A 26174-nucleotide genomic window follows, 5' to 3' on the forward strand; every position below is an offset into this window, starting at 1 on the left:
TTGTTAAACCCTGCCAGTGTTAAATGGTTTGTCCCATCCCTGTAAACTGATTCATCTGGAATAGAGTTTGTTCTTTTGAAAAACAACAGACTTACTGGTTGGATGACCAAATGAAAATAGAAGAACGAAAACCAATGCAGCCATCACATCTAAGAATTGCTAAGCTGCAATATAATAAATATTTGCTTTTGGGTTTAACATAAGAAAAAAAAACATGGCAACAGAATAGCATCCAACAACAGGATTTAGTGATGCAGTAATCTTTATTTAAGATTACAGACTGACACATTAAAGAGACGTTATCAAGTTTTAAAATCACATTATGCGTCTCTTCTTGCCGTGCTTGTCAGCAGAAGAGGGTGACATCTGGTGAGCTTGCTTTGTTCTCCTTCAGCTACTGGCGGGGGCTGGAGCGGGGGCAGCAGCAGCTGGAGTCACAGGGGCAGGAGCAAAGCATCCACGCTTGTGCCACTGCATATCACGAATGCGGCGAACGGACTGAATCTGAGGCTGGTTGGCTTCCCAGTCATTCCAGTGTCTGTATTCATTCTTTTCAAAGACATACTGACGACCTCTGTAGCCAGGGTATTCATAACCTACCCATCTGAAAAAAAGAATACACTGGATGAAAGGCAAATGTCAGCTCATGTTGTTTTCATGCAATACACAAATGGCCAAATTACCACCTAGTTTTACATATGTTATGTGCACCAATATACGAGATGATTTACACAGTACGACCCACTTTGATTATTATCTGCAGCCTTAAAGCGGAGGTCCGACAAATACTGCAGCTGCTGACTTTTAAAATAAGGTCACTTACCTGTCCTGGACGCCCGCGATGTCGGCACCTGAAGCTAATCGATCCCTCGGGTCTCGGATGCTCCCGCCGCCATCTTCGGTAAGGGAATCAGGAAGTGAAGCCTTGCGGCTTCACTTCCTGGTTCCCTACTGCGCATGTGTGACTCGCGCTGCGCGATGCCACTGGTCCCTGCGGCCTTCTGGGACATGTGTGTCTCCCAGAAGACAGCAGGGGGGATGGGAAGTGGCATAGATACCCGCAGGTGGCTCGGATATCTATGCCCGGAAGTGGGAGCAAAATACCTGTATTACACAGGTATCTGCTCCCCCCTCCCCCTGAAAGGTGTCAAATGTGAGACCAGGGGTGGGGGGTTCCGAAAAGTGGAAGTTTCATTTTTGGGTGGAATTCCACTTTAAAACCAGCCTGGATAGATAATTTTGTCTGACAGCATGCTCACCCCTGCCGTCACATTACAGCCGCAGTAAAATGTGCCCCTGCTACCCTGCAGTTATCCAGGTTCTCAGGAAGCAGGAGAAAAGAGGTCTTTGTTGTGAGCTTAGAGAATTTGACAGGTAATTACTTCACATTACAAGCAGCTAGAAACGCGAGTGGGGTCTTGTTTTAACCACTTGACCCACAGAAGCTTTTAACTTCTTCATGACCAGGGCATTTTTTGCTATTCAGCACTGTGCTACTTTAAGTGGCAATTCATAACGAAACAAAACGCACATGTCTACAAGGGATGTTGTGACTACGGGCAGAAGGATAAGGCACAAACCTGTGTACTTCTACTTTAATACAGGGCACGTTCATCCCCTTCCTGCCCAGGACAATTTTCAGCTTTCAGCATTATAAAAATTTGAATGACAATTGCGTCGTCATGCAACACTGTACTCAAATTAAGTATATCATTTTTTTTCACACACAGAGCTTTCTTTTGGTGGTATGTGAACGAAAAAAAAAAAAACATATATACTGTATTTATTGGCGTATAACACTCACTTTTTTACCCTGAAAATAGAGGGTAAACTGTGCCTGCGTGTTATACGCAGGGGGCTGTGGATTTTTTTTTCTGAAACATCCCTCTTAAAGTTAGGGTGCGTGTTATACGCCTGTGCATGTTATACGCCAATTAATACGGTGTGTATATATATATATATATATATATATATATATATATATATATTTTTTTTTTCTGTTTGTTGGGGAAATTGCATATTTCATATTTCCCTATTATTGTTGGTTCATATTGTTGCTCGCTAATGAATTCTAGGCCTCCACATCCTGGTCGAAGAGCCATATAAGGACATAAGCATAGCTTTACTGTATACCAAAGGAATGTTGTTGTTAACTGGTCAAGTCCTTGAGGGGTCATATTGCATAGGGAGTTTGCTTGTGGGTGGTTTATACTTTATGCATAAGTCTAAGGCCCCGTACACACGTCCGAGGAACTCGACGTGCCAAACACATCGAGTTCCTCGTCGAGTTCTGTGTTGAAGCCGCCGAGGATCTCGGCAGGCCAACTTTCCTCATTGAACAACGAGGAAATAGAGAACATGTTCTCTATTTGGCCCGACGAGTTCCTCGTCGGCTTCCTCGGTGAAAAGTGTACGCACGACCAAGTTTATCGTCAGAATCCAGCTCCGATCAAGTTTCTGGCTGAATTCTGCCGAGAAACTCAGTCGTGTGTACGGGGCCTCATACCATAGCCCAAACTGGCATAAATTAGTCTCACCCAGAATGGCTATGAGGCATGTGTCTGTCCTGATCACCTGTGCCATGTTATGGGACTCCATGGCGTAAAAAAGCACCTTTAGTTAAATATTCTTGTGATTTCCTTTATCTTTATCTATATCTGTCATTACCTTTTAATAAACCCTAAAAGAACTTAAAATATCACGTGGCCATGATAACACACTGTTTTAAAACATATCCAATCATGTACCCTGCTACATGTCTGTCCCCAAACTGCATTTTTGGGGATACTATACTATTGGGGACACTATACTATTGGGGACACTAGTATGGTTCTGACTGTGAACGAGATAGTGATCTGTACAGACACTATACTAGTAATCTAATGGAAAATAACTGTGCTTAGTGGAGAGATTAGTGGAAAAATGACGACAGCTGCACTCAAATTATTGCATAGACCAATATCAACAAATGAAAAAGAGAAAATGTTGAGCTGTCCTAAATGTATATCATAATTAACAAGGTGCAAATGTGCTTTAAAACATTGCTATACAAATGTTATTCATATAGCCGATATTTATAATAATCCAAACTATCATGTAAGCAATAAACTGAAAAGTCCTGAAAACAAATAAAGTATAATATAAAAGAGTCCCAGAAACCGATAAACGATGACAGCGCAACATTTTCTCTATTTTAATATGCTAGTAATGGTGGTGAGCAGGGACTTATAGTGTGACGGACAATATGGCACTAACAACCACTGGCTTGGAGAGACACTAACAGACACAGACGTCACTAGTGACACTAATATACAATGATCATTGATAATACTGTACACTGACACTACACTAATGACACTGCTGGGAAGGGGGTATCATCAAGGTGCAATAAAGGGGTTAACTGTGTGAGTAAGAATGTGTAATATGTGCTGCCTTACTCACAGATCTGGCTACTATTTCTCCCTGAACTCAGAGATGATTTCTTTAGATTGTAAGCTCCATGAGCAGGGCCCTCCTATTCCTTCTGTATTGAACTGTATTGTAAATGTTACTGTCCCGCTTTTATTGTAAAGCGCTGCATAAACTGTTGGCGCTATATATTTACAGTATAATAATAATTATAATTTCAGGGAGAAGAAACAGCCAGATTGCTCTGTTTGTAAACACAGAACACTGACATAATCATTGGCTGTAATCTGCTGACAAACTCGTGCTGTATCCAATCACAGCACAGTTCATGCATATGCGCACCACAAACCAGGAGGTTCAACGGCAGCGAACAATTATGTTGCCTAGCCTGCAGCTGCCACCTGTTTGCAGTAAATGTACTGTGGGTGGGCACCAAGCTGTTAAAGCCCTTTTACTGTCAGTTAAGAATATGAAAATTGTTTAATGTCCATACTCTGGGCACAGGGGAACTTTAAGGGGTAGATTCAGGTAGAATTAAGCGGGCGTAGCGTATCTCAGATACACTACGCCGCCGTAAGTTTGAGCAGCAAGTCCTGTATTCACATAGAACTTGCGCTGAAACTTACGGCGGCGCAGTGTAACTGGGCCGGCGTAAGCCCGCCTAATTCAAAATAGGCTGGTTGGGGGCGTGTTCTATGTAAAATACTAGTGACCCCACGTATTTCACGTTTTTAATGAACGGCGCATGCGCCGTCCGTAGACCTATCCCAGTGCGCATGCTCCAAATGACATCGGCAAATCGTCATGCTTTCAACGTGAACGTAAATTACGGCCAGCCCCATTCACGGACGAGTTACGCAAACAACGTAAAATTTTTACATTTCGACGCGTGAACGACGGCCATACTAACATTGGGTGCGCCATGTATTTGGTGGAATAACTTTACGCCTGAAAACCCCTTATGTAAATGGCGTATCTTTACTGCGACGGCCAGGCGTACATTCGTGAATTGGCGTATCTAGCTGATTTACATATTCTAGGCGTAAATCAGCGTACACGCCCCTAGCGGCCAGCGTAAATATGCAGTTAAGATACGACGGCGTAGGAGACTTACGCCGGTCGTATCTTAGCAACATTTAAGCGTATCTCAGTTTGAGCATACGCTTAAAATTGCGAGAGCGGGGATTTGGACTTACGACGGCGTTGTAAGTCTATGTGAATCTACCCCTAAGTTTCTAAGTACAGAAAAATAGGTGTAAATATTTCATTTGAGTGCCATGTGCAACACTTTTTTTCTATCCATTTATTCACAAACAAGTCTAAATTGATTTTAATTGGATGCTGCGCACAGTGGGTTGTATAATGTGTATTTGAATCATATTTTTAGGGAGTAACAGAATGCAAGAATTACATTTGTCAATTAAATGTTCTTACGTTCCATTGAGAACTTTAATGCTGGCTACACGGTCCTGGAAGCCATGAGCCCATAGACTGGGTACATCATCATCCACAATCTCCATTTTCCTTCCATTGTAGCCTGCATTCTCAAAAAGATGGATTTTGTGGTCAGCACTATCCTGTAAAAAAAGTAAAGATTTTGGATTAGTAACATTATTAATAAATGTGATAACTTAAAACCAAAAATAGCAGCCTAAGAGCCGATTCACACTGGGGCGACTCGTCAGACGACTCAGCCGCCTGACGAGTTGCGTCCCGTTCTATTCAATAGAACCGTTCTAATAGGAGCGACGCAAGTCGCTCCGACTTAGAAAAAGGTTCTTGTGCGAATTTGGGGGCGACTCGGGGCGACTTGCATTGACTTCTATACAGAAGTCATTTTGCAAGTCGCCTCTGAAGGCCCTGTTTTACACTGCACGTAGCAGGAACTCACAGTTCCAGTTTGCAATTTGTGTGTGCAATTTTCACATGACTCCACATGTCATGCATAAGCTTATTCACTTGAATGGGCTGTCCTATGTGCAAAATTGCCACGTGTTTGGGGTGTCCTTCAGAATGAATGGTACCCAAATGCACAATGCCCGTTTTGCAGCGATTCCTAATTGCTTAAGTGTGAACGGGGTCTAATGCCGTGTACACATGATCGGATTTTCCGAGAGCAAAAGTCCGATGTGAGCTTTTGAACGTAAATTTCGACCGTGTGTATGCTCCATAGGACTTTTGCTGCCGAAATTTCCACCAACAAAAGATTGAGAGCTGGTTCTCAAATTTTCAGACAGAAAAAATTCCTATCGGAATATCCAATCGTCTGTAGAAATTCCGATGCGCAAAATTCTGACGCATTATCGGAAACATTGCGATACATGCTGGGAAGCATTGAACTTCATTTTCTCGGCTCGTCATAGTGTTGTACGTCAACGCGTTCTTGACGGACAAAAGTTCAGAGAACTTTTGTGTGACCGTGTGTCCATTCAAGGTTTTTTGTGAGCGTGTGACCATCCAAGGTTTTTCCGACGGAAAAGCCGATCGTGTGTACGTGGCATTAGTTTGTTTGTGTATACCTCCCAACTTTTACTGAGATGGGAACGAGGGACACTTATTAGCAAAAGTATGTAGGCACAGGACACACCTTCTGCCGCGCCCCCTTAAAGGACAATTATATGAAAAAAAAGATAAGGTAAAACCACAAGTTCTTTTTTTTTTACCACTACTATTCCTTTATAAAGTACTGGCTTTTGAAATTTACAAATACAGCAATTTAGAAATTGGATGATAGGGTTTAGCACTGTGAAACACTTTTTGAAAGATAAAACATGCATTTTATATACAACTATATAGATCAGACCAAAATAAGGGAGAGGAAAGAGGGACTGAGGGACAGTCATTCAAAATCAGGGACAGTTGAGAGCTATGGTTTGTGGAGTAAGTAAGGAAATGTGAAATGCAGCAACCAATTCAAGAACTGATGTCATGGCAAAACCATTTGTTTTTCCTTAAAGGGTTACTAAAGGAAAAAAAAAATCTTTAAAATAACAAACATGTTATACTTACCTCCACTGTGCAGTTCGTTTTGCACAGAGTGGCCCCGATCCACGTCTTCTGGGGTCCCTCGGCGGCTGTCTCTGGTCCTCCCAACAAGAACTCACCACATTCATGCGAGAGAGCTCGCATGGTGATGAGTCCTTGCGGGCGCGCACCCGTGATACAGCGAGCGGCCACAGTCGCTCGCTGTATCACTCAGCTGCGCCCCTCTGCACGCCGCATCACTGGATGTGATTGACAGCAGCGCCAGCCAAGGGCTGCGCTGCTCTCAATCCATCCGCTCTAGCCAATCAGCGGCCAGGCTGAGCGGCGAAGAGGATCTCGGGACCGAGCACGGGACTTTCGATGGGTCAGGTAAGTAAAATGGGGGCTCGGGGGGGCCGGCATCATCAGATGTGAATTTCCTTTACAACTCCTTTAAGTTAGTGTTGTTATGCTTTTTTCTTTATTCCTTTTAATTAACATTTACTGTATAACGTTTTTATGCACTTCTTTAACTACAATACTGTGTTCCCGGAAAACAGCACTTTATTACCGAACTCACAATGTTCAAGGGACGGATAGACATCACATAGTCACTTCTGTGGCTATTAGACCAGGTGTCCCATCGTGGATAGTCGCCCTTCTCCAGGACAAACTGTTCCCCACCAAATGCTTGACGTTCAAAGCTGAGCCATCTACAACCAGAGGAGAAAGACAATTATTATATGTTCTAGGTTTATTTAAGTAGTGACACATAGCTCCTTGGTAAAGTCATATACCCTATGCAGTGTTGTGCAAGTAAAGCCCTATACAGGTATCTAACCCTAAGAACACACATTAAATATAGTGCAGTTTATTGAACAGATATAATTAAAGATTACAACTGCATATTTATAAGACCAAAAGTCAAAAGATTGAACTGTTTAGGGTGGAAATGAGCACTTTTAGTGTCAGAAGAGATTCTGGGAATTTTCTATGTGACCTGGCCAAAGTGGAGTGACATGCTAGCTATTAATGTGTCACTGCAATTCATTAGGTGAGTTGCATGAGAATCTGCATCAATCCCAGCACTACAGAGAATGAGCAGATGTATCCCTTCCTGTCATTCTCAAGGGTGGTGGTGCCATTTGATTCATGAGGTGTGTATTTTTAAAAAAACTGGCCCCCTTCAAAACAACCTTGAATACCTTAAAGTGATTGTAATCGATCACCTTGTAAAACAATCCATTCAGTTTAAAATATAAATCAAAGGCAAAGCATTTTTGTATAGATCTAAAAAAAAACACTATAAATATCTTTTTACCTTTTTTAACCACTTTTGTATTTATTTATTTATTTATTAAAATGCTTGGAGAAAAACAGCGCAGTCTTACACACGTGCCTCGATGCGCTGGCGGGATAAAAACAGAACAGAAAAAGGGCAGAAACTGCATCGATCAAACAAGTAACCATAAAACAAACTTAAGGACTCAATTGCACAAAACGACGTACCCGCGGCATGGAGTCAGTCCACCCCCCACACAGTCAGAAAGCACCTCCCTAGTAAACACGTAACCTTTCGATTGCCCCTGGCGTTAACCCCCTTCCCTGCCAGTGTAATTTATAGTGCACTTTTGTAGTACGGATCACTGTATTGGTGTCACTGGTCCCCAAAAAGTGTCACTTGGGGTCAGATTTGTCCACCGCAATTTCGCAGTCCCACTAAAAATCGCTGATCACTGCCATTACCAGTAAAAACAATAAAAAAATTAAAAGTCCCTAAATGTATCCCCAATTTTGTAGACACTATGGGCCAGATTCAGGTATATCTGCGTCGGCGTAATTACATTTACGTTACACCGCCGCAAGTTTTCAGCGTAAGTGCTTTATTCACAAAGCACTTGCCTGTAAACTTGCGGCGGCGTAGCGTAAAGCCATCCGGCGCAAGCCCGCCTAGGTCAAATGGGGCGTGTATCATTTAAATTAGGCGTGTTCCCGCACCGAACGTACTGTGCATGCTCCATTTTGAAATTTCCCGCCGTGCTTTGCGCAAAATGACGTCGCCCTGACGTAATGTTTTGAACGGAGATGTGCGTTACGTACTTTCGAATTCCTGGAAGACTTACGCAAAAAAAAAAAATTTGAAATTCGACGCGGGAACGACGGCCATACTTTAACATGGGCTGTCTAATTTTAAACCACCTAAATAGCAATCGCAACTTTACGACGGGAAAAGCCAACTAGCGACGACGTAAGAGAATGCGACGAATGCGCGTACCTTCGTGGATCGCCGTAAACGGCTAATTAGCATACCCGACGCGGAAAACGACGCGAACTCCACCCAGCGGACGCCGAAGTATTGCATCCTAAGATCCAAAGGCGTACGAAGCCGTACGCCTGTCGGATCTTAGCCAAATGCCGTTGTTTCTTTGTTTGTGAATTCAAAATAAAGATACGACGCGGCAAATTTGAAAGTACGCCGGAGTATCAGCAGATACTCCGGCGTACTTTTTCTGTGAATCTGGCCCTATAACTTTTGCGCAAACTAATCAATATACGCTTATTGGGATTTTATTTTTCCAAAAATATGTAGAAGAATCCATATTGGCCTAAATTGATAAAGAAATTCATTTGTTTTTTTCATTTTTGGGGGGGGGGGGATATGTATTATAGCAAAACTTACAAAATATTGTTTTGTTTTTTTCAACATTGTCTGCCTTTTTTTGTTTATAGCGCAAAAAATAACAAAAAAAGCACCAAAAGAAAGCTCCTTTTGTGGCAAAAAAAGGACATTCATTTTATTTGGGTACAGCATCGCACACGCCCGTGCAATTGTTGGTTAAAGTAACGCAGTGCCTTATCACAAAAAATGGCCTGGTCATTAAGGGGGTAAAATCTTTCCGGTCCTTAAGTGGTTAAAGGTGATCACATTTCCTCTGTTCTCAGCTGCATCAGAGCTGAGGGGAGGAGAAACAGCAGCACACCAAGCTTCCCAGTGAATGGCTGTGAAGCTAGGGGCGTGTCAGGACAAGCCTGATCATTGGAAGAGAGTACACTGAGTTTACAGCATAGCTAGAGAACTGACCACACCGTGTTCTCTTGCTTAGTGTGGTCAGTTTTTATTAGGAAAGCAGAGGGACTATCAGGAACACCAGGGGTTTCCTATAAATCAAGCAATACAAAGACAGCAGGATACTTTCTCATACAAGTACATGGTACAGCAGGCACATATCAGGAATATGAAGTGTTGGGATAACAAACGCTTCAAGTCCAAAATCATTAGCTTTACCAGTTTAGCTTTTATGTACAGTATGTCCTGTCTACCTTACTCTTTATAAACATGTACCACACAAAATAATTTATGTTCATGCTGTGAACACAACCGGTGTGTCAATAGCAATTAACCACTTGCCGACCTCCTCATGTACATATACGTCAGCAGAATGGCATGGACAGGCACATCAATGTACCTGTACGTCCTCTGCTTGACGTGGGTGGGGGGTCCGATCGGGACCCCCCCCCGCTACATGCGGCGGTCGGTAAGCCTCGGGGAGCGATCCGGGACGACGGCGCGGCTATTCGTTTATAGCCGCTCCGTCGCGATCGCTTCCCGGAGCTGAAGAACGGGGAGAGCTGTGTGTAAACACGGCTTCCCCGTGCTTCACTATGGCGGCGCATCGATCGAGTGATCCCTTTTATAGGGAGACTCGATCGATGATGTCAGTCCTACAGCCACACCCCCCTACAGTAGTAAACACACACTAAGTGAACACTAAATGTTACAGCGCCCCCTGTGTTTAACTCCCAAACTGCAACTGTCATTTTCACAATAAACAATGCAATTTAAATGCATTTTTTGCTGTGAAAATGACAATCGTCCCAAAAATGTGTCAAAATTGTCCGAAGTGTCCGCCATAATGTCGCAGTCACGAAAAAAATCGCTGATCGCCGCCATTAGTAGTAAAAAAAATAAAAAAAATAAAAATGCAATAACACTATCCCCTATTTTGTAAACGCTATAAATTTTGCGCAAACCAACCGATAAACGATTATTGCGATTTTTTTTTACAAAAATAGGTAGAAGAATACGTATCGGCCTAAACTGAGGGAAAAAAAATTATATATGTTTTTGGGGGATATTTATTACAGCAAAAAGTAAAAAATATTGATTTTTTTTCAAAATTGTCGCTCTATTTTTGTTTATAGCGCAAAAAAAAAAAAAAACGCAGAGGTCATCAAATACCACCAAAAGAAAGCTCTATTTGTGGGGAAAAAAGGACGCCAATTTTGTTTGGGAGCCACGTCGCACGACCGCGCAATTGTCTGTTAAAGCGACGCAGTCCCGAACTGTAAAAACCCCTTGGGTCTTTAGGCAGCATATTGGTCCGGGGCTTAAGTGGTTAAAATCACCTTCCTATCTGTGGTGATTAGCAATATCACAAAATGACAAAGATTACAATATTTTAGGAGTAACATGACATATGGAACAATGGTTATCTTACACTGCTTACCAGAGCCCCTTTTAATCAACTTATACTGGGTCTTTATTTATTTAAAAGATACTGTAGATATTAGGCTCCTCTATAGCAACATGCAAATATGAGAATTTTAATTCAGAGTGCGTTTTATGGATGCCAGTAAATGATCCTGATCTTATCAGTGTTCTTATCAAACTGTCTAATTAAAAAGAACAGACTCTTCAGTCCTATTGTTGTGCACACCCACTATGGCTTTAGGGCACATATATGAGCTTAGGAGCCCCGTGTTTTTTATTCCAGCAGAAATGGGGTACTTTTTATTGACAACAGTAATGTGATCTAGCAATGAGCCCGGCTGGTTTATGTATGAATATTTATACTTTAAATGGCCTTGAATATACACAGCCATTAGTTCTACTGGTTTAGTTATTAATTATGTCCTGCCATAAACCCTTTTCCAGTAAACACAGATGACATAGAGATATTTACAACCAAAAGCAACACTAAGTTTATAAAAAGTCAAGACCCAGCATCGGGAGAAATATATGACTAATTTAATTGTCAAAACAATGACTTAATGCAGTGTGATTCGTGGTAACGCATACAGCTCTCTACTGATCTATTACTACCTAAGAACCAAAGACACGTAGCTTCTGATGGTACGCACTTGGGTCATAAAATTCATAAGCCTGACAAATCTGTAACAGGTCCTTGGATGGGTAATTGCTTTGCAATGCAATTAAATTGCTGGGGTCCAGTGCTATTACAAGAGTCACTATCATCACAGGGTTTTCTATATATTTCTTCTCTCCATAAGGATTGCCTCCTGGCATTTTTATTCCACCACCCAAAAATATACTAGTGGGGGTCAATGAACCCTTCATAAAATGTCACCAATGTCTTTGTGTGGCTTGTTGATTATATCCAGATAAGGAAATGGTGTGAATGAGTCATTGTACACAGCAAAGCACCTCGGAAAACCTTATATAAATGAGTAATGAGAGGAGGGTATGGAGTTCATGGCAAACAGAGATGGTGACTTGAAAGGTCAGTAGCACTGTTACAAGTACACCTCATATATCAGATTGGATGTGGGGTGACATTAGGAAATAAATTCTTTCATCCTCTATTTACTCGATCAATGCTACAGTGTAATGTTTGATTAAAGTTTTCTTTGTCCAGTTCCATCACAGTATGACCCCTTAGATCAGGGGTCCTCAAACTATGGCCCTCCAGTTGTTCAGGAACTACAATTCCCATCATGCCTAGTCATGTCAGTTAAGGACAGAGTCTTGCAATGCCTCATGGGATGTGTAGTTCCGCAACAGCTGGAGGGCCGTAGTTTAAAGATCCCTGCCTTAGATTGTAAGCTCTTGTGAGCAAAGCCCTCCTAATCCTCTTGTATTGATTCGAATTTTAATTGTATTGAATCCATTTATTTTGTAAAGCACTGTTCAATCATGTATAATAATAATAATAATAATAATAATAATAATCTACTCACGGTCCAGATTCCACCTGGATGGATCCAACTTTCTCAAGTCCTTTCTCTGATAAGTTCTGGCACTCCCTAGTGAGCTCATACTTCTTACCCTGGAAATTTTCCAACTCAAAGAGTGTGATCTGAAGGAAAATAAAACAGAAATAGCTGTTTTTGTCATCTCTCTCACTTTTGTTTTTCTTTGCTTGGGTGAAATAGGTGGTGTAGTATTGAGGTATCTGCAACAGCTGTACAGTACAAGAATACATCGCTCTTTCTTTAGAAAATAAAGCAGGAGCTTTCTGATCTTTCGAGTGAACTGCCCAGACACCTCAGGTCCCTCATTTTTTTTATCGTTTTGTTGGCTTTCTGTTGGCAGCTAAGCTCACCATAGCGCAAGCATGGAAAACCCCTCTGATAAATTTAGCATTATTGAAAAATAACATTTCCTGGATCATGATAAATGAAAAATTAAGAGCGGCGAGGATATACGGAATTCCCTTCCACAGGCAGTGGTCTCAGCCGGGGCATCGATGGTTTAAAGAAACTATTAGCTAAGCACCTGAACGCTCACAACATACAGGGATATACAATGTAAGGCCTCGTACACACGGCCGAGGAACTCGACGTGCCAAACACATCGAGTTCCTCGGCCAGTTCAGCCCTGAAGCCGCCGAGGAGCTCGGCGGGACGAGTTCTCCCATAGAACAACGAGGAAATAGAGAACATGTTCTCTATTTCCTCGCCGAGGTCCTCGTCGGCTTCCTCGGCCGAAAGTGTACACACGGCCGGGTTTCTCGGCAGAATTCAGCCAGAAACTCGGTCGGAAGCTGAATTCTGCCGAGGAAACTGGTCGTGTGTACGGGGCCTAATACTGACATATAATCACACACATAGGTTGGACTCGATGGACTTGTGTCTTTTTTCAACCTCACCCACTATGTAACTTTGTAACTAGTATTCTTTGTGACCAACAAAGTAAGTTTGAAAGGGTTTGGAACCTTTGGATTAGATATCTCCAGTCACTGTGAGGGGCAGGGGGAGAGGTCAGTAGTCTGGAGCGTGGAAATCAATCGCTACAAACTTTGAATTTGCCCCTTTTTTGGGTTCCCACATGTTTGATAGTAGGCTCTAAAGTACATTAAGCCCAGTTTATACTTGTAACTACATTTTCTATGACCTTAAGTTGGGAAATCTGGTTCCACCACATGATAGTCCCTCTACTGGGAATTTCACTGTTCTGACTTCTTTTTTTTTATAAGGCTTTGCGGAATCATACTAGAATAGCCTTGACTTGTTATAAATGTTAATAATACTATAGTTAGGTATACAGTGAACAGTTTTATCGATCGGTGAGTTCTAGGCATCTCATGACCCATCACTTTGTTTATGGGACAGGGATGGACAGAGTTAGTACCAAGAGTTAGTAGTCAAGACTTGATTTCAATAAAACCCATTGGAAAAAGAAAATAGAGCAGGAGCAAAGATATTATCCTGTCTGTCTTCATAATGACTTTACTGAGGTCAAAATATACTGTCACGGGGAAATCCTACTACTGGATATATAAACCACCAAATATATATAACATATCATGTTCTATATGTTCAAATAAAAGTAATAAGTATATAAGTTTCACAACATGTCATGCTTATTGATGTCAGTGGCATGCTTGCTCCTGGAAAGTGAAAACACCTTTTATTCTTGGACAATGGATGGATACAAAGGATTTATGATCCTGATACCCAAGTAATATGTTCTGTTCCCTCTGGCATTTATTCACAATACAATATGTGAACAACTTAATGGAAAGAGTGCAAACTTGACCCAGTGGCAGGTTTTGACGTTCTGAGCATAGCTTCATTATCTCTATTTCTTAAAATTGAGTCTTGATAAACTAATTATATATTTATTGGTTTGTAGGGTAATGGTAACAACATTTTTCATTTGGTCCCAGCCCCAGCATAAACTACACAAAACTACCTGCTCCCAATCACAGTTTTTCATATCTGTGCTCCAGTCAGTCCCATCTGCTTGTAAAAAAATATAAACATGCTTTGCGCAAGCTCTTGGAACTGACATTGCTTTTAATAGCTATTTAAGGAATATGTATGTTTTCTTAATAAGCATTTGGGGCTGGAGAGGACATAGATGTAAAAAAAACAGTAACGGTAACGGGCAGGCCATGGGAAGTAAAACTACTATATTAAAATGCAGCTAAGGTCTGCATAGCACATTAACCTTTTATAAAGGGGAGCAACATGCCAATTTTATTTTAGAGATACACATATCCTATCAAATCAATTATTATCTGCCATTGACTATAACATATATACAAACCTTTAATAAAATAGGACTAGAAGGCAAGGATTAAGCCCTGTACACATGATCGGATATCCGATGAAGCTGACTTTCATCAGTCTTGACTACACAGCATCGGTTAAAAATTTGATTGTGTCCAACGCTGTGACGTAAAACACTACGACGTGCTGAAAAAAACTAAGTTCAATGCTTCCGAGCATGCGTCGACTTGATTCTGAGCATGCATGGACTTTTGATCGATGGATTTCCCCACAGACGATCGTTTTTTTCTATCGTTTTTTTATTCCTAGGAAAATTTTAAAACATGTTCTATTTTTTTTCACCACTGGAAAACAAACTGATTGGGCCCACACACGATCGGTTTGTCCGATGTAACCGGTCCATCGGTCCGTTTTCATCAGACAAACCGATCGTGTGTACAGGGCTTTAGAATATCTGTCTTTTTTTTTCTGTCCCTCTTTTTTAAGTCCTGTTGACAATTGTCATCTGAACAGAGTCATGGAAAATCCAAACTTTTACAGTTGCCACTGAAACAGGAATAGAGGTGAAATCTCCCATTGATGCCACTTCTTTAATTGGGGAATAGACCTCCCTTTGAAGAGTTTTTTTCCTACTTTATCCCTGAGTAGGAACATTTAGAAAAAACATCATTAATGGAATACAGACAGCAACAAAAAAACTAGCAGGGTTTTAACCCACCTCATACTAAAACAATATAATATAGACCAAGAAAAAGCACCGATTAATGTAAAAAAATTAAAAGGTGCAAAAATAATGTAAAAAAACTGTCCTCTTAAACTACAACATTTTTAGCAACCATGGCCTCTTTAATAGAAGTTACAATTCTAAAGAAAGTTAGAAATAGTAGAAGTTGTGATTTTATCTAACCACTTCCTCCATTTATTGCACATATTACTGAGAATCTCAGAAAGAAACATACTGTAACACATAGGGGTTGATTTACTAAAACTGGAAAGTGCAAAATCGGGTGCAGTTGTGTATGGTAGCCAATCAGCTCCTAACTTCAGCTTGCTCAATTAAGCTTTGGAAAAAAAAAGATGAAAGTTGTTTGGTTTCTATGCAGAGCGGCAGCTGATTTTGTACTCTCCAGCTTAGTAAATCAAACCCCATATGGTCTATTTATAAACATTTCACCCAAAATTCACACTTTTCCCAATTGAATCCCATTAACTATATGTGTGAACCTTGTGTGAACATGTTTTTAATCTTGTGTGCTATTATTTATAAATAGAAGAAATATTATAAATGATTAAATGCACCCCATATTGAAAAAGAAAAATGTGCATCGAGTATTTTTTGCAATGGAGCCTGCAAAGCATTGCAAATGCAATCAGCGGATAACGGGTGCAATGCACAGGCTCCTGCAGACTATTCGTCCAGCCTCCAGTCCATACAGAGGTAAATGCTTACTTCACATGAATTCAGAAAATGCTTACTTCACATTGAAACTTCACATTATAACAAAACAAGTATTAAGAAAATATAAAGCATATATATATATATATATATATATATATATATATATATATATATATATATATATATATATATATATATATATTAAAGTGGTTGTAAACCCTTACAGACCACTTATACCTACAGGTAAGCCTAGATTAAGGCATACCTGTAGGTGCAAGAAATATTTCCTAAACCTACATGCATATGTTTGCATGTTGATATTCTCAATAATAATTAAACCTGTCTAAGTTATAGAGGGTGCCCTGACAAGGCTATGAATGCTCCACAGACATGTCTTAATGTATGCAAAGACTTCTGTTGTGAAACAGGTTAGACTGGTCCCCTATGCCAACGGCTAGGGCATGTGCTTGCGCACATATGCTAGCATTCAAAGGAATTATGTTTGCTGTCATCAGCATTCCAGTTACCAAAGAAAAGTCTGTTTTATAACGTCTACCTAAATATTTGTTTTGTTTAGAATAGAGTAGGTAAGGGTTAAAACTCCTATCAGGTTATCGTTTCTACAAAGTGTAGAACAGATGTCATTGGAACAGGTGTTCCCGTTGCATAAGTGGCTTAATGCTTAGCATTTGGCCATTGGTTTGAATCCAAACTATGGCACTGCCTGCATGGAGCTGTCATGCTCTCCCTGTGCTTGTGTGGGTTTCCTCCAGGTACTCCGGTTTCCTTCCACACTTCAAAGACATGCTGGTAGGTTAATTGGCTGCTGTCTAAATTGGCCCTAGTACGTGTATGCATGTGAATTAAGGACATTCGATTTTTGTCAAGCTAGCAATTCCAGAGAAAATTAGGCATTACAAAAGTGTGTCTAGGGTTTCGCAGCGACTCCCTGACTCTATGAGACGGGCGAGCATAGTCCTACTACTTAAACCAGGAAAGGACCCACTAGATCCGGGCTCCTACAGGCCGATATCGCTCCTCCAGACCGATATTAAAATTTTAGCTAAGGTATTGGCTGTAAGACTTAATAAGGTCATAGTGTCCATTATCCATCCGGATCAATCCGGTTTTATACCGGAAAGGTCCACAGCCATCAATCTCCGGAGGCTTTTCCTCAACATGCAGTCACCGGCAGACAATCTTGGGGATAGGGCACTGCTGTCGCTTGATGCGCACAAAGCATTTGACAGCATCGAGTGGCAGTACCTATGGGCGACACTGTCAAAATTTGGATTTGGGCCGATATTTCAATCCTGGGTTCAACTTTTGTATAACTCCCCATCGGCGGTCATTAGAGAGGCGGGCAGAGTGTCTTCCCCATTCCCGTTACACAGAGGAACCCGACAGGGGTGCCCCCTGTCTCCTCTGTTGTTCGCCATCGCCATAGAACCTATGGCTGAGATGGTGCGCTCCAACCCCTTAATATCTGGCTTTCAATATGGACAAATACACGAAAAAATTATGCTCTATGCGGATGACACTATGCTGCTGCTCGGGGACACGACGGGCTCCCTAGGGGAGGCCATGTCAGTGATTCAAAGGTTCGGGTCGTATTCTGGACTGAAAATTAATTGGACCAAGTCAGCAATTATGAGGCTAGACTCTACAACGCCAGAGGGACCCGAGCTGCAGAATATCCCTGTATCAGTGAAATTTAAGTACTTGGGCGTATGGGTCACACCGCAACCGCGTGATTATATTAATCTGAACCTCTCCCCCCTACTGAACCGGATTAGAGACAAGGCGAAAATATGGTCAAAACTGAAAATGTCCCTAGTAGGTAGGGTAAATCTTATAAAAATGATTTTTATGCCACAGCTCCTGTATATCCTTCATAATACCCGATGGTAATCCCACTGAAGTACTTTAGGATAATAAATTCCCTATTCAGGGCCTTTCTCTGGCTTAACAAGTCCCCTAGAATTAAACTAGAACAGTTACAGAAGCCCAAGGAGCTGGGAGGGCTCGCCCTTCCTAATTCTTGGCTTTACTATCTGGCAGCCCAATTACAGCACATTGCCCGGTGGGTGTCGGGAGGTCGCGGAAGGGATCCTGTAAATGATTTGTTGAGGCACACCACAGGCGCAGATACAGTAATTATGGGCCTAGAAGCATTACAATTTGCCAAATCTAATAAACGCTTTCCCACATATGCTTTGATCCAAAAAATTTGGAACAAGGCACGACAGCTACAGGATGTTGAGGGTTTTACAAGGCACAGCCCCATATGGAAGAACCAGTATTATAAGGAATTGGCTCAGCTGACCTGTGAGGAGAGATGGAGACGGATGGGGGTGACACATTTGGTCCACATTTTTTCGGGCGGTAGGCTACGTTCCTTTGCGGAATTACAGGAGAGATTTGGACTCCCTCAGTCCATGCACTTCTATTATTTACAGCTCAGGCATGCCGTTAGGGCCCAAGCGGGAGATAACCCCTGGACCCTCTCCTCCGCCCCGATCTTCCAATACATGTCGGGAGTGAAATGTTTCCGGGGTTTTATCTCAGATTCATACTCCATGTTGCTGTCCTCGTTTCTGCCGGGGTTTCCTGCAAAGGTGCTGTCTTCTTGGGAGAGGGACGTTGGTATCTTCGAGGAGGATCAATGGGAGGGAGCATTGCAGGCAGTTCAGGGGTGTTCACTTAACGCTGCACAACGTCTATCACAATTGTATATTTTGATGAGGGTACATTACACGCCTGCAAGATTGTTTAGAATGGGCCTGGGGGAAGATGATATCTGTCCCAGATGTGCACGAGACTGTGGGGACCTCATTCATTTAATGTGGAGGTGTCCCAAGTTACACCTATACTGGAGTGGGGTTCTTAGTACTCTGTCCGCGGTGTTTTCGGCCACGGTCCCCCGGGACCCGAAGGTCTGTGTCCTGGGGATCCTGGACGATATACCGGTGGAGGACAATCCTAAGCAGGCTATTGGTAGGGCCCTTTTCCAGGCCCGTAAACTCATTCTTCATCATTGGAAGGCGATTGAGCCTCCCAAGATTAATGAATGGATAGCACAGATGGGAGTCACGTTACGCCTGGAAAAGTATATTTATCAGCACAGGGGCCGACGGGGGAAGTTTGATCTCCTGTGGCCTCCATGGCTAGATACCCCTGGGATGGCACCTCTTGAATTGGTCCTGGAGAGACTATTGGTTTAGATGCTGAGGCGGGTGGCGGAAGCATGGTGCCGGAGTGGAGGATGGGGCTCAGTTAGGGCCTGGTGGGTGACGTGTGTAATAATGCCAATTGTATAGAGTGCGGAGGGAATCTCAACGTTTTGTTTTATAATGCTGTTCTCCAATTCTCTCTTTTCTTGTTTGGGGGGGGGGGGGTTGTTCTATGCAATGCCAAAAAATTTCTGGAATGACTGACCTAGTTTAGTACAAATATCCTGTACCTGTGATTGTTGTCATATGTGTCAATAAACATTCTTTTTGAGAAAAACAAAAAACAAAAGTGTGTCTAGAGAACAGGAAGGAAGCAATGCACCAAAGTTCATATGACTACATCTGGACTCCAGTTTCCCAATCTCAATACTGTACTGCCCCTGACTATCTCCATTCCACAATCCCCTAATTGTCCCTACTGGTAACCTCCAAGCCTAAATCAACGGGCATGTTACTTGTACCTGAATGCCAATATACAGGTTCTATGGTAGCTCACAACTACTGTAAACACATTTATTTTCTCCAAGGGCTCTTTTTATGGAACCTAGAAGAGATAGCCAGCTGAAGAGGATCAAGATGGCAGAGCAGGGCTCAGGCTATATTACCGTAACAGTGTATTATAGTGGGACAATTCTGGATTCTCTGTGCGGGTGAGTAAAAAAAACACATTGGGGTGTTTATTACCACTTTAAAGCAGAACTACACTTCATCTGAGCACCCTAAACCAAAAACTTTATATAGTTAATTTTTAATATTCAAAGCAAACTCCCCTACCCATCCATGTCTCCCTGCTTCATTTTGTTGAGAAATCACTTTGAAAAACTCCCCCTAGCATTTCTGGCCATGGCCAATTTGAGTAAGGGCACGTGATTCATGTAGCGCTTACTTCCTGGAATCCATCTGCCCTTATCTCAGGTACATATGCAGGAGGGCGTGCTTAGCTAAGGAAACCCCTCCTCTTCTCCTGAAGACTCCTGGGATGTATGACATAATTTTCCTAGGCCTGGAAACCCAGACGTAACTGAAGCAATGTAAAAAAAAGTTTTACACAAGTAAATATGATATACTTTCCTATCTTTTTACTAATACTAGCAGCATGAGGATTAAAAATAGTCAATGTTGACCAAGAGAGTGACGTTCCGCTTTATGTTGTTCTTGGAGATGGGAATTAGTCATTCAGAATATTGTTTTTTCCTTACTCTGGACAATTCTGGAATTTTGGAATGGTTGAATTGCTCCTTGTGTTTTCTTTAAACTACATATGAGTTGAATTATGTTGTAAAATCTAGCAACTCCAAACTGACAAATAAACACAGTTGAGTTGTAATTTTGTCAATTTATTTTGTGATTGTATATATTTTTCATTTTGCAGTCTCTTCATTAAAAGAGAATCATTATGATCATCTATGTCCAATAAGCAGGGAAGTGACCTAGGAAGAGCATCTTACTAACCAGCAAGGTGTGTGAATCAGGAGTATGGCTGACAAAAATTAAATCTCTCTTGACAGGTAAAACCATAGAAAAATATTTATGTCAACCATGAATTTATCTGTTTGCCTGGAGTTCCAATTTAATAGGCTGTCCTGACATATATCATGTGAATACAATGTTTCACTATATTGGAGGAAACATTGACTTGTCTTACCTTGTAGCTGCCACCAATTCCTCCATGGCTCTTGCCAGCTGCCATTTGTTCGGGGGTACTCTGTGGTTCAGTCATGTTTACCTGTAAAGTAAAAAAAAAAGTCTAGTCTTACAAACTATCTATTGTTTAAAAATAAAAGTGACATAGTATAGTGCAGAGTGTAACAATGTATATCAAGCTCAAAGGTAACATTTTATTTATTTTTTCCAGTGAACGAATGGTATGTTGATGAGCTGACAACTATCTAACAGGGAAAATACAGAGGTTTTTGGTCAATTTTGACATTCATACTATCATTCTTTACAAAATCCCCATTTTCACAAATGGACATTTAATACTGGGTGCTTCCATGTTTTAGTGTGTGCAGTGCAGGTCATACTGGGCTGTTATATAAGTAAGCTCAGCATTAGTTCTGCAATTGTTAACTGTTTCTACAGACCAAGGAACCAGACTGCACAATCTCAAAGGCCCCATTCACGCCAGATGTGGTGGGACTGCGCTTAGTGTTTATTCCAGCACAGTCTCACCGCATGACAAGGCAGTCTCCTGTGTGCCTGATTCATATTATTGTGTTGTGGTGGTGTGCAAGCACAGTGCACTGATAAAGAGTAGTGCCTGCACTACTTTTTTCAGCTCAGTGCAGCATAAGGCACCGCCCCACCGGCCAATTTAACTTTATAAAATGTTTGTGTGACATTTCAATAAAGTTTTGTTTAAAAAATAAAAAAAAGAGTGGTGATTCCCAATGGACCGCACCACACACCAACTGCAATATAAAGCAGTGACTGGTGTGAATGGATCCTAAAGGGCCATACACATGGGCCAAAAATTGGGTGGCAGAGTGTGTATGGCAGCTTATCAGAAGAACGGCTTCTGTCGAAGGTGCATGACCAAAAATGGTCGGCCAATTAGCATCCGATCAGCCAATGGCTGAAACAACTAGGCTTAGGAGGGAGTGTACCCTCCTCTGTGTATGTTTATCCTAAAAATCCTCTGAACAAGTAGAGAAAAATGTCAACCACAGCACACCTTACAAGCCCAGCATGTAATAGGTGATAGAAACCCCCGCCTCGGTTTAGGTTCACAGTGAGTACATCCTAAAATCCTGTTATGGTGGTCTTTCACAGCACACCAGTAATGAGTTATCTGAAACCCTGGTGTACCAGACTTGAACTTGCCCACCCGATGGCTGCCAAATAGTAAGCATAAAATATTTATAGGCAATATTTGACCCCAAAAGCAATAATAAAAAAACTAAACCTTTTTTAGTATTTTTTTTTTCCTGAACATAAATAAAATAAACACCATGGTTTGGCATGAATGCCATAAAGACAAAAAAGTAACAGATAACTGACAATTTATTGTGCTGTAGTCTGGGCAAGATACATAATATATACTCTATATAATGTAAATATATAGCATAAAAAATGATGGAAACTTGTTATAAGAGGTTATTAGACGATATTTGCTATTTAGGTGATAGAGAAGCTAGGTAGATATTTTATAAGGGGAAAGAAACCGCCGCTCCAGATGAGTGCACTTCGGTGGTGAGTCTGAACTCAGAGAGATCCAATGGGTGCAGGCAATGCACAAAGCATAAATGGAAGCAAAAAGGTATGGACAGCCGCACTCCGATAAATGTAAAAAACAATAAAAGCCTTTAATCCAGTATGACTAAGCATTGTATAACAATGTGAAACGTGTCAGCTATATTATCCCACCGTTTGCTGTTTCTCTGTTTGTGCAGTGTTTTTTTACTGGATTAAAGGCTTTTATTGTTTTTTACATTTATCGGAGTGCGGCTGTCCATACCTTTTTGCTTAGATATTTTATAAAGCTAAGCTCATTTCCTGTCTGCCTGGTAATCCTATAGATGACTCCCCATTCCTTATTTTGGGAGGCACATGTTCTGCAAACTCCCCTTTGGTTAGTAAACTGAAGCCAGGGCGAGAAAGTTACTTAAACATACTGCATTGTATATAAATGATCAAGATAAAGGTCATCTAGCTATGAGGTGTAAGGTCATTCTAAATCTAGCCACAAATATGTAATACTCTCATCATGCAATCACTAATCAATGCACTTTACCATAACCATGTAGTAGAGGCCCTGTCTACAATTTCAATTCAGGTAGGTTCTTGTACTACATAGTTGTTAGTACATCTAAAGATTCTAATGTATAGGGCCAGGTTAAGTTTTTGGCTAGCTTGGTGAGGAAATAAATCTAATGTAATATACAAAATCAAGAAAAATAATTCAAAATGTTTCCACCAAGGCACCTCTATGCTTCTTCTTCACTATGCATTAAGATACCGAATGTATCCCCACAAATAAAACCCTATCTAAAAAAAAAAAAAAAAAAAGTCTAATATTTTGCAGCTGCAGAATAGTGACAGTAAAAACAGCTCACACGTTTCGGCAAATAGATTTAATCATAGCCTATGATTAAGGCTATTTGCTGAAATTCGTAAGTTGTTTGATGGTCACTATTCTGTAGCTAAAGACTTCAATATGAGAGATATGAAAGATATAAGTCTATCTATATCCTGTCTGGAGGACACTTGGAGCCAGAGCACCGACTATTCAGATTCCTCACATGGTTATCCTGGCTCCTTGAAGTGAGCGCTGCATTAATATTTTTCAGTTCATCAGTCTTTAGATGTGGCTGCAGGTGGACCTGCCAGTAACACACTTCATGTTCTAGAGTGACAACGCTCACTCACCCTATTGTATCTATGGAGGAGCAGCATTGTCACCTCAAGATAGGAAGTGTTTTAGAACTACAAACGCCTCCTACTCTCCTGTTCTTAAGAACATAGGTGGAGGTGTTCTGTAGACCACAAAGAGAGAGTTGGAAACCATGGGCCAGATCCACAAAAGGGATACGCAGGCGTATCTACTGATACGCCGTCGTATCTCTGTTTCTATCTATGCGACTGATTCATAGAATCAGCTACGCATAGATATTCCTAAGATCCGGCAGGTGTAATAGTTTTACACTGTCGGATCTTATGATGCAGTACCTCGGCCGCCGCATTTCTCGTCGAAATTCCGCGTCGGGTATGCAAATTAGCACTTACGGAGATCCACAAATCGGTTTCCCTTCGTGAAGTATCCGTAAGTTGTTAGTTTGCAAACGCAAAATTAGGGCTGCTTTTACAAAGTGTAAAGTTAGTACACCATGTAAAACACGTCGGGAAAATCGCGTCGGGAGCATGCGCAGTACGTCCGGCGCGGGAGCGCGCCTAATTTAAATGGGACTCGCCCCATTAGATTGGGCACGCCTTGCGCCGGACAGATTTAAGTTACACCGCTGAAAATTTCTAGGTAAGTGCTTTGTGGATCGGGCACTTAGGTAGAAATTTTGCGGCGGTGTAACTTAAATCCCAAAAATTAAGTTGCGCCCGCTGTACGTGGATCTGGCCCTATGTAACTGAAAAGAGTGCAGCATAGGCAGAGATCAGAGCACAAAGTCAGCTAACATGATTTCTGGCAACATCAAATGGTATATTTTGTATAGATAAAACAAAGTCTTAAAATGGTAGATTTAAAACACTAAAAGGAAGCAAATAAGAGTTTATAGTTAGAATACTTACACTTCTGAACTTTGTATTTAACCCCTTTTAATGTAATATTACTAAGTGTATTGAGAATACAGGTGCAGTATATTATACATCAGGCAGAAAACATTATTTGAACATATTTAAACCAAATTGTAGCTTTTTCTCTTGTCATATGGTAATACATAAATATTTAGTAAATTAATAGTGGCTATTAAAGCAATTGCTAAACATTGAAATCTGTTTAAGAAATGTATTGAAAGTGTATTTTAGATACTCTGAGAGGATGTAGGATTAAATATGAGAACCATCTGTGACTATCAAGCTTATGACCTTTACATCAAATGAGGGGTTGCTAGACATTAAACAGTCCAGTCCAGCAGGCTTTGTAGTTAACTCAGTTAATGAGATTTTTAGACCAAAAGGTCTTCTCATCAGTAATGAAATATGTCTCCATGCTGGGTGACTCTGCCTCTCTTTGACCTATAGAATGTGCATCTTATGTAAACCTGTTGTTATTCTTATAATTCGAGATAATATTTTGCATGCAGACAATATGCCTGTACCAACGTCAAACAGTAACACTGCCTTAGCTGTCACCTTGCACAGTGCTTATTTATCGGTTGTAATAAACTAGAGGGCTACTCTGAGAGACTATTCTAGTACTGTACATGAAAAAGGTCTCAGCAGTGGATGCTCTAATACTAAATATTACATAGACCATCTGATTACTTTCATTGTGATAACAATAATACCCACAACACATTTTCATTGACTAAGACCAGTATCTAATGCATGCAATCCGTGCATATTAACATTGGTTCCTTGGTTCACACTCTAGCACTTCCAAAAAACACTATTACGCATTTCTTATGTTTCATTTTTAGAACCTAAAAAAAAGTTAACTAAAACAATCCCTAAATAATAAAATTATAAATGTGGCCTGTGTCGATTCCTTAAAAAGTGGTACATGGAGCTTCTACATTGAGGATCCCAATTATCATATAGTGGCTGGTATGAAACAACTGTGCTGGTCGCTTTACAATGAGTACCACTTGAGCTTCGTCAGCTCCATCCACCATGGAGGACAGCCACAGCAGAAGGTAATAAAACAGGCTTCAGCCAAAGCATAGAGAAAACTGAGAGCACAGATTAAAATCATCATCCCAGGGTCAAAAATAAGTAGAAATCCAGAGATTTGTCAACCCCACCGTCAGATGGAGGGAAAACACTGTACCTCTTCTGCTGACTGTTTTCCCAAATGTCCATGTCCTGCTCTAGTAGTGTACCTTATATATATGTGATAGCAATGAATAGAGCTTTAGAGTACACAGGTGCTGAGGCAGCAAGTGTGTCTATCGCATTGTCTCCATCAGAGTTCACATGAATAGGGTGAGCTGGGCATCCACTGAGCCCATCAGACACTGGTCTGCCGTACAGCTCGACAGCTCATTTTCAGAAGATTAGTAATTAACTTTGGGTCAGCATGTTCAGATTGCCTCACTCCGCCACCTCATGCCAAATATGTCAGACCTACTGCAGCTCTCAGCATTTTCTAAAGTAACAATTTGAATCCGTACATCCAAATAAACAAGACAAACAGATTCAACTTTGATGTATATCTGCTCACTTTTTTTTCTTAAGGTAGTGTCTCTAATATTTATGTAAAACTAAATGGTGTAGTGCTATTTTCAAAAATACATATTTTT

The 26174-nt window shown here is 41.1% G+C and overlaps 1 protein-coding gene across 1 annotated transcript; it reads right to left on the minus strand.

The window, feature by feature from the left end:
* Window positions 1–244: 244 nt before the first annotated feature.
* Window positions 245–25804, minus strand: CRYBB3 (crystallin beta B3). The gene is made up of 6 exons (XM_040351374.1): window positions 25703–25804; window positions 20906–20986; window positions 12352–12470; window positions 6953–7085; window positions 4843–4985; window positions 245–604 (listed from the first exon to the last, which is right to left on the minus strand). The coding sequence occupies exons 2-6, from the start codon at window positions 20978–20980 to the stop codon at window positions 391–393; spliced, it is 684 nt and encodes a 227-aa protein (XP_040207308.1). The 5' UTR covers window positions 20981–20986; window positions 25703–25804; the 3' UTR covers window positions 245–390.
* Between the last annotated feature and the right edge of the window lie 370 nt (window positions 25805–26174).

The sequence above is a fragment of the Rana temporaria genome, chromosome 1 (assembly GCF_905171775.1).
Source record: "Rana temporaria chromosome 1, aRanTem1.1, whole genome shotgun sequence".
NCBI classification, from domain to species: domain Eukaryota; kingdom Metazoa; phylum Chordata; class Amphibia; order Anura; family Ranidae; genus Rana; species Rana temporaria.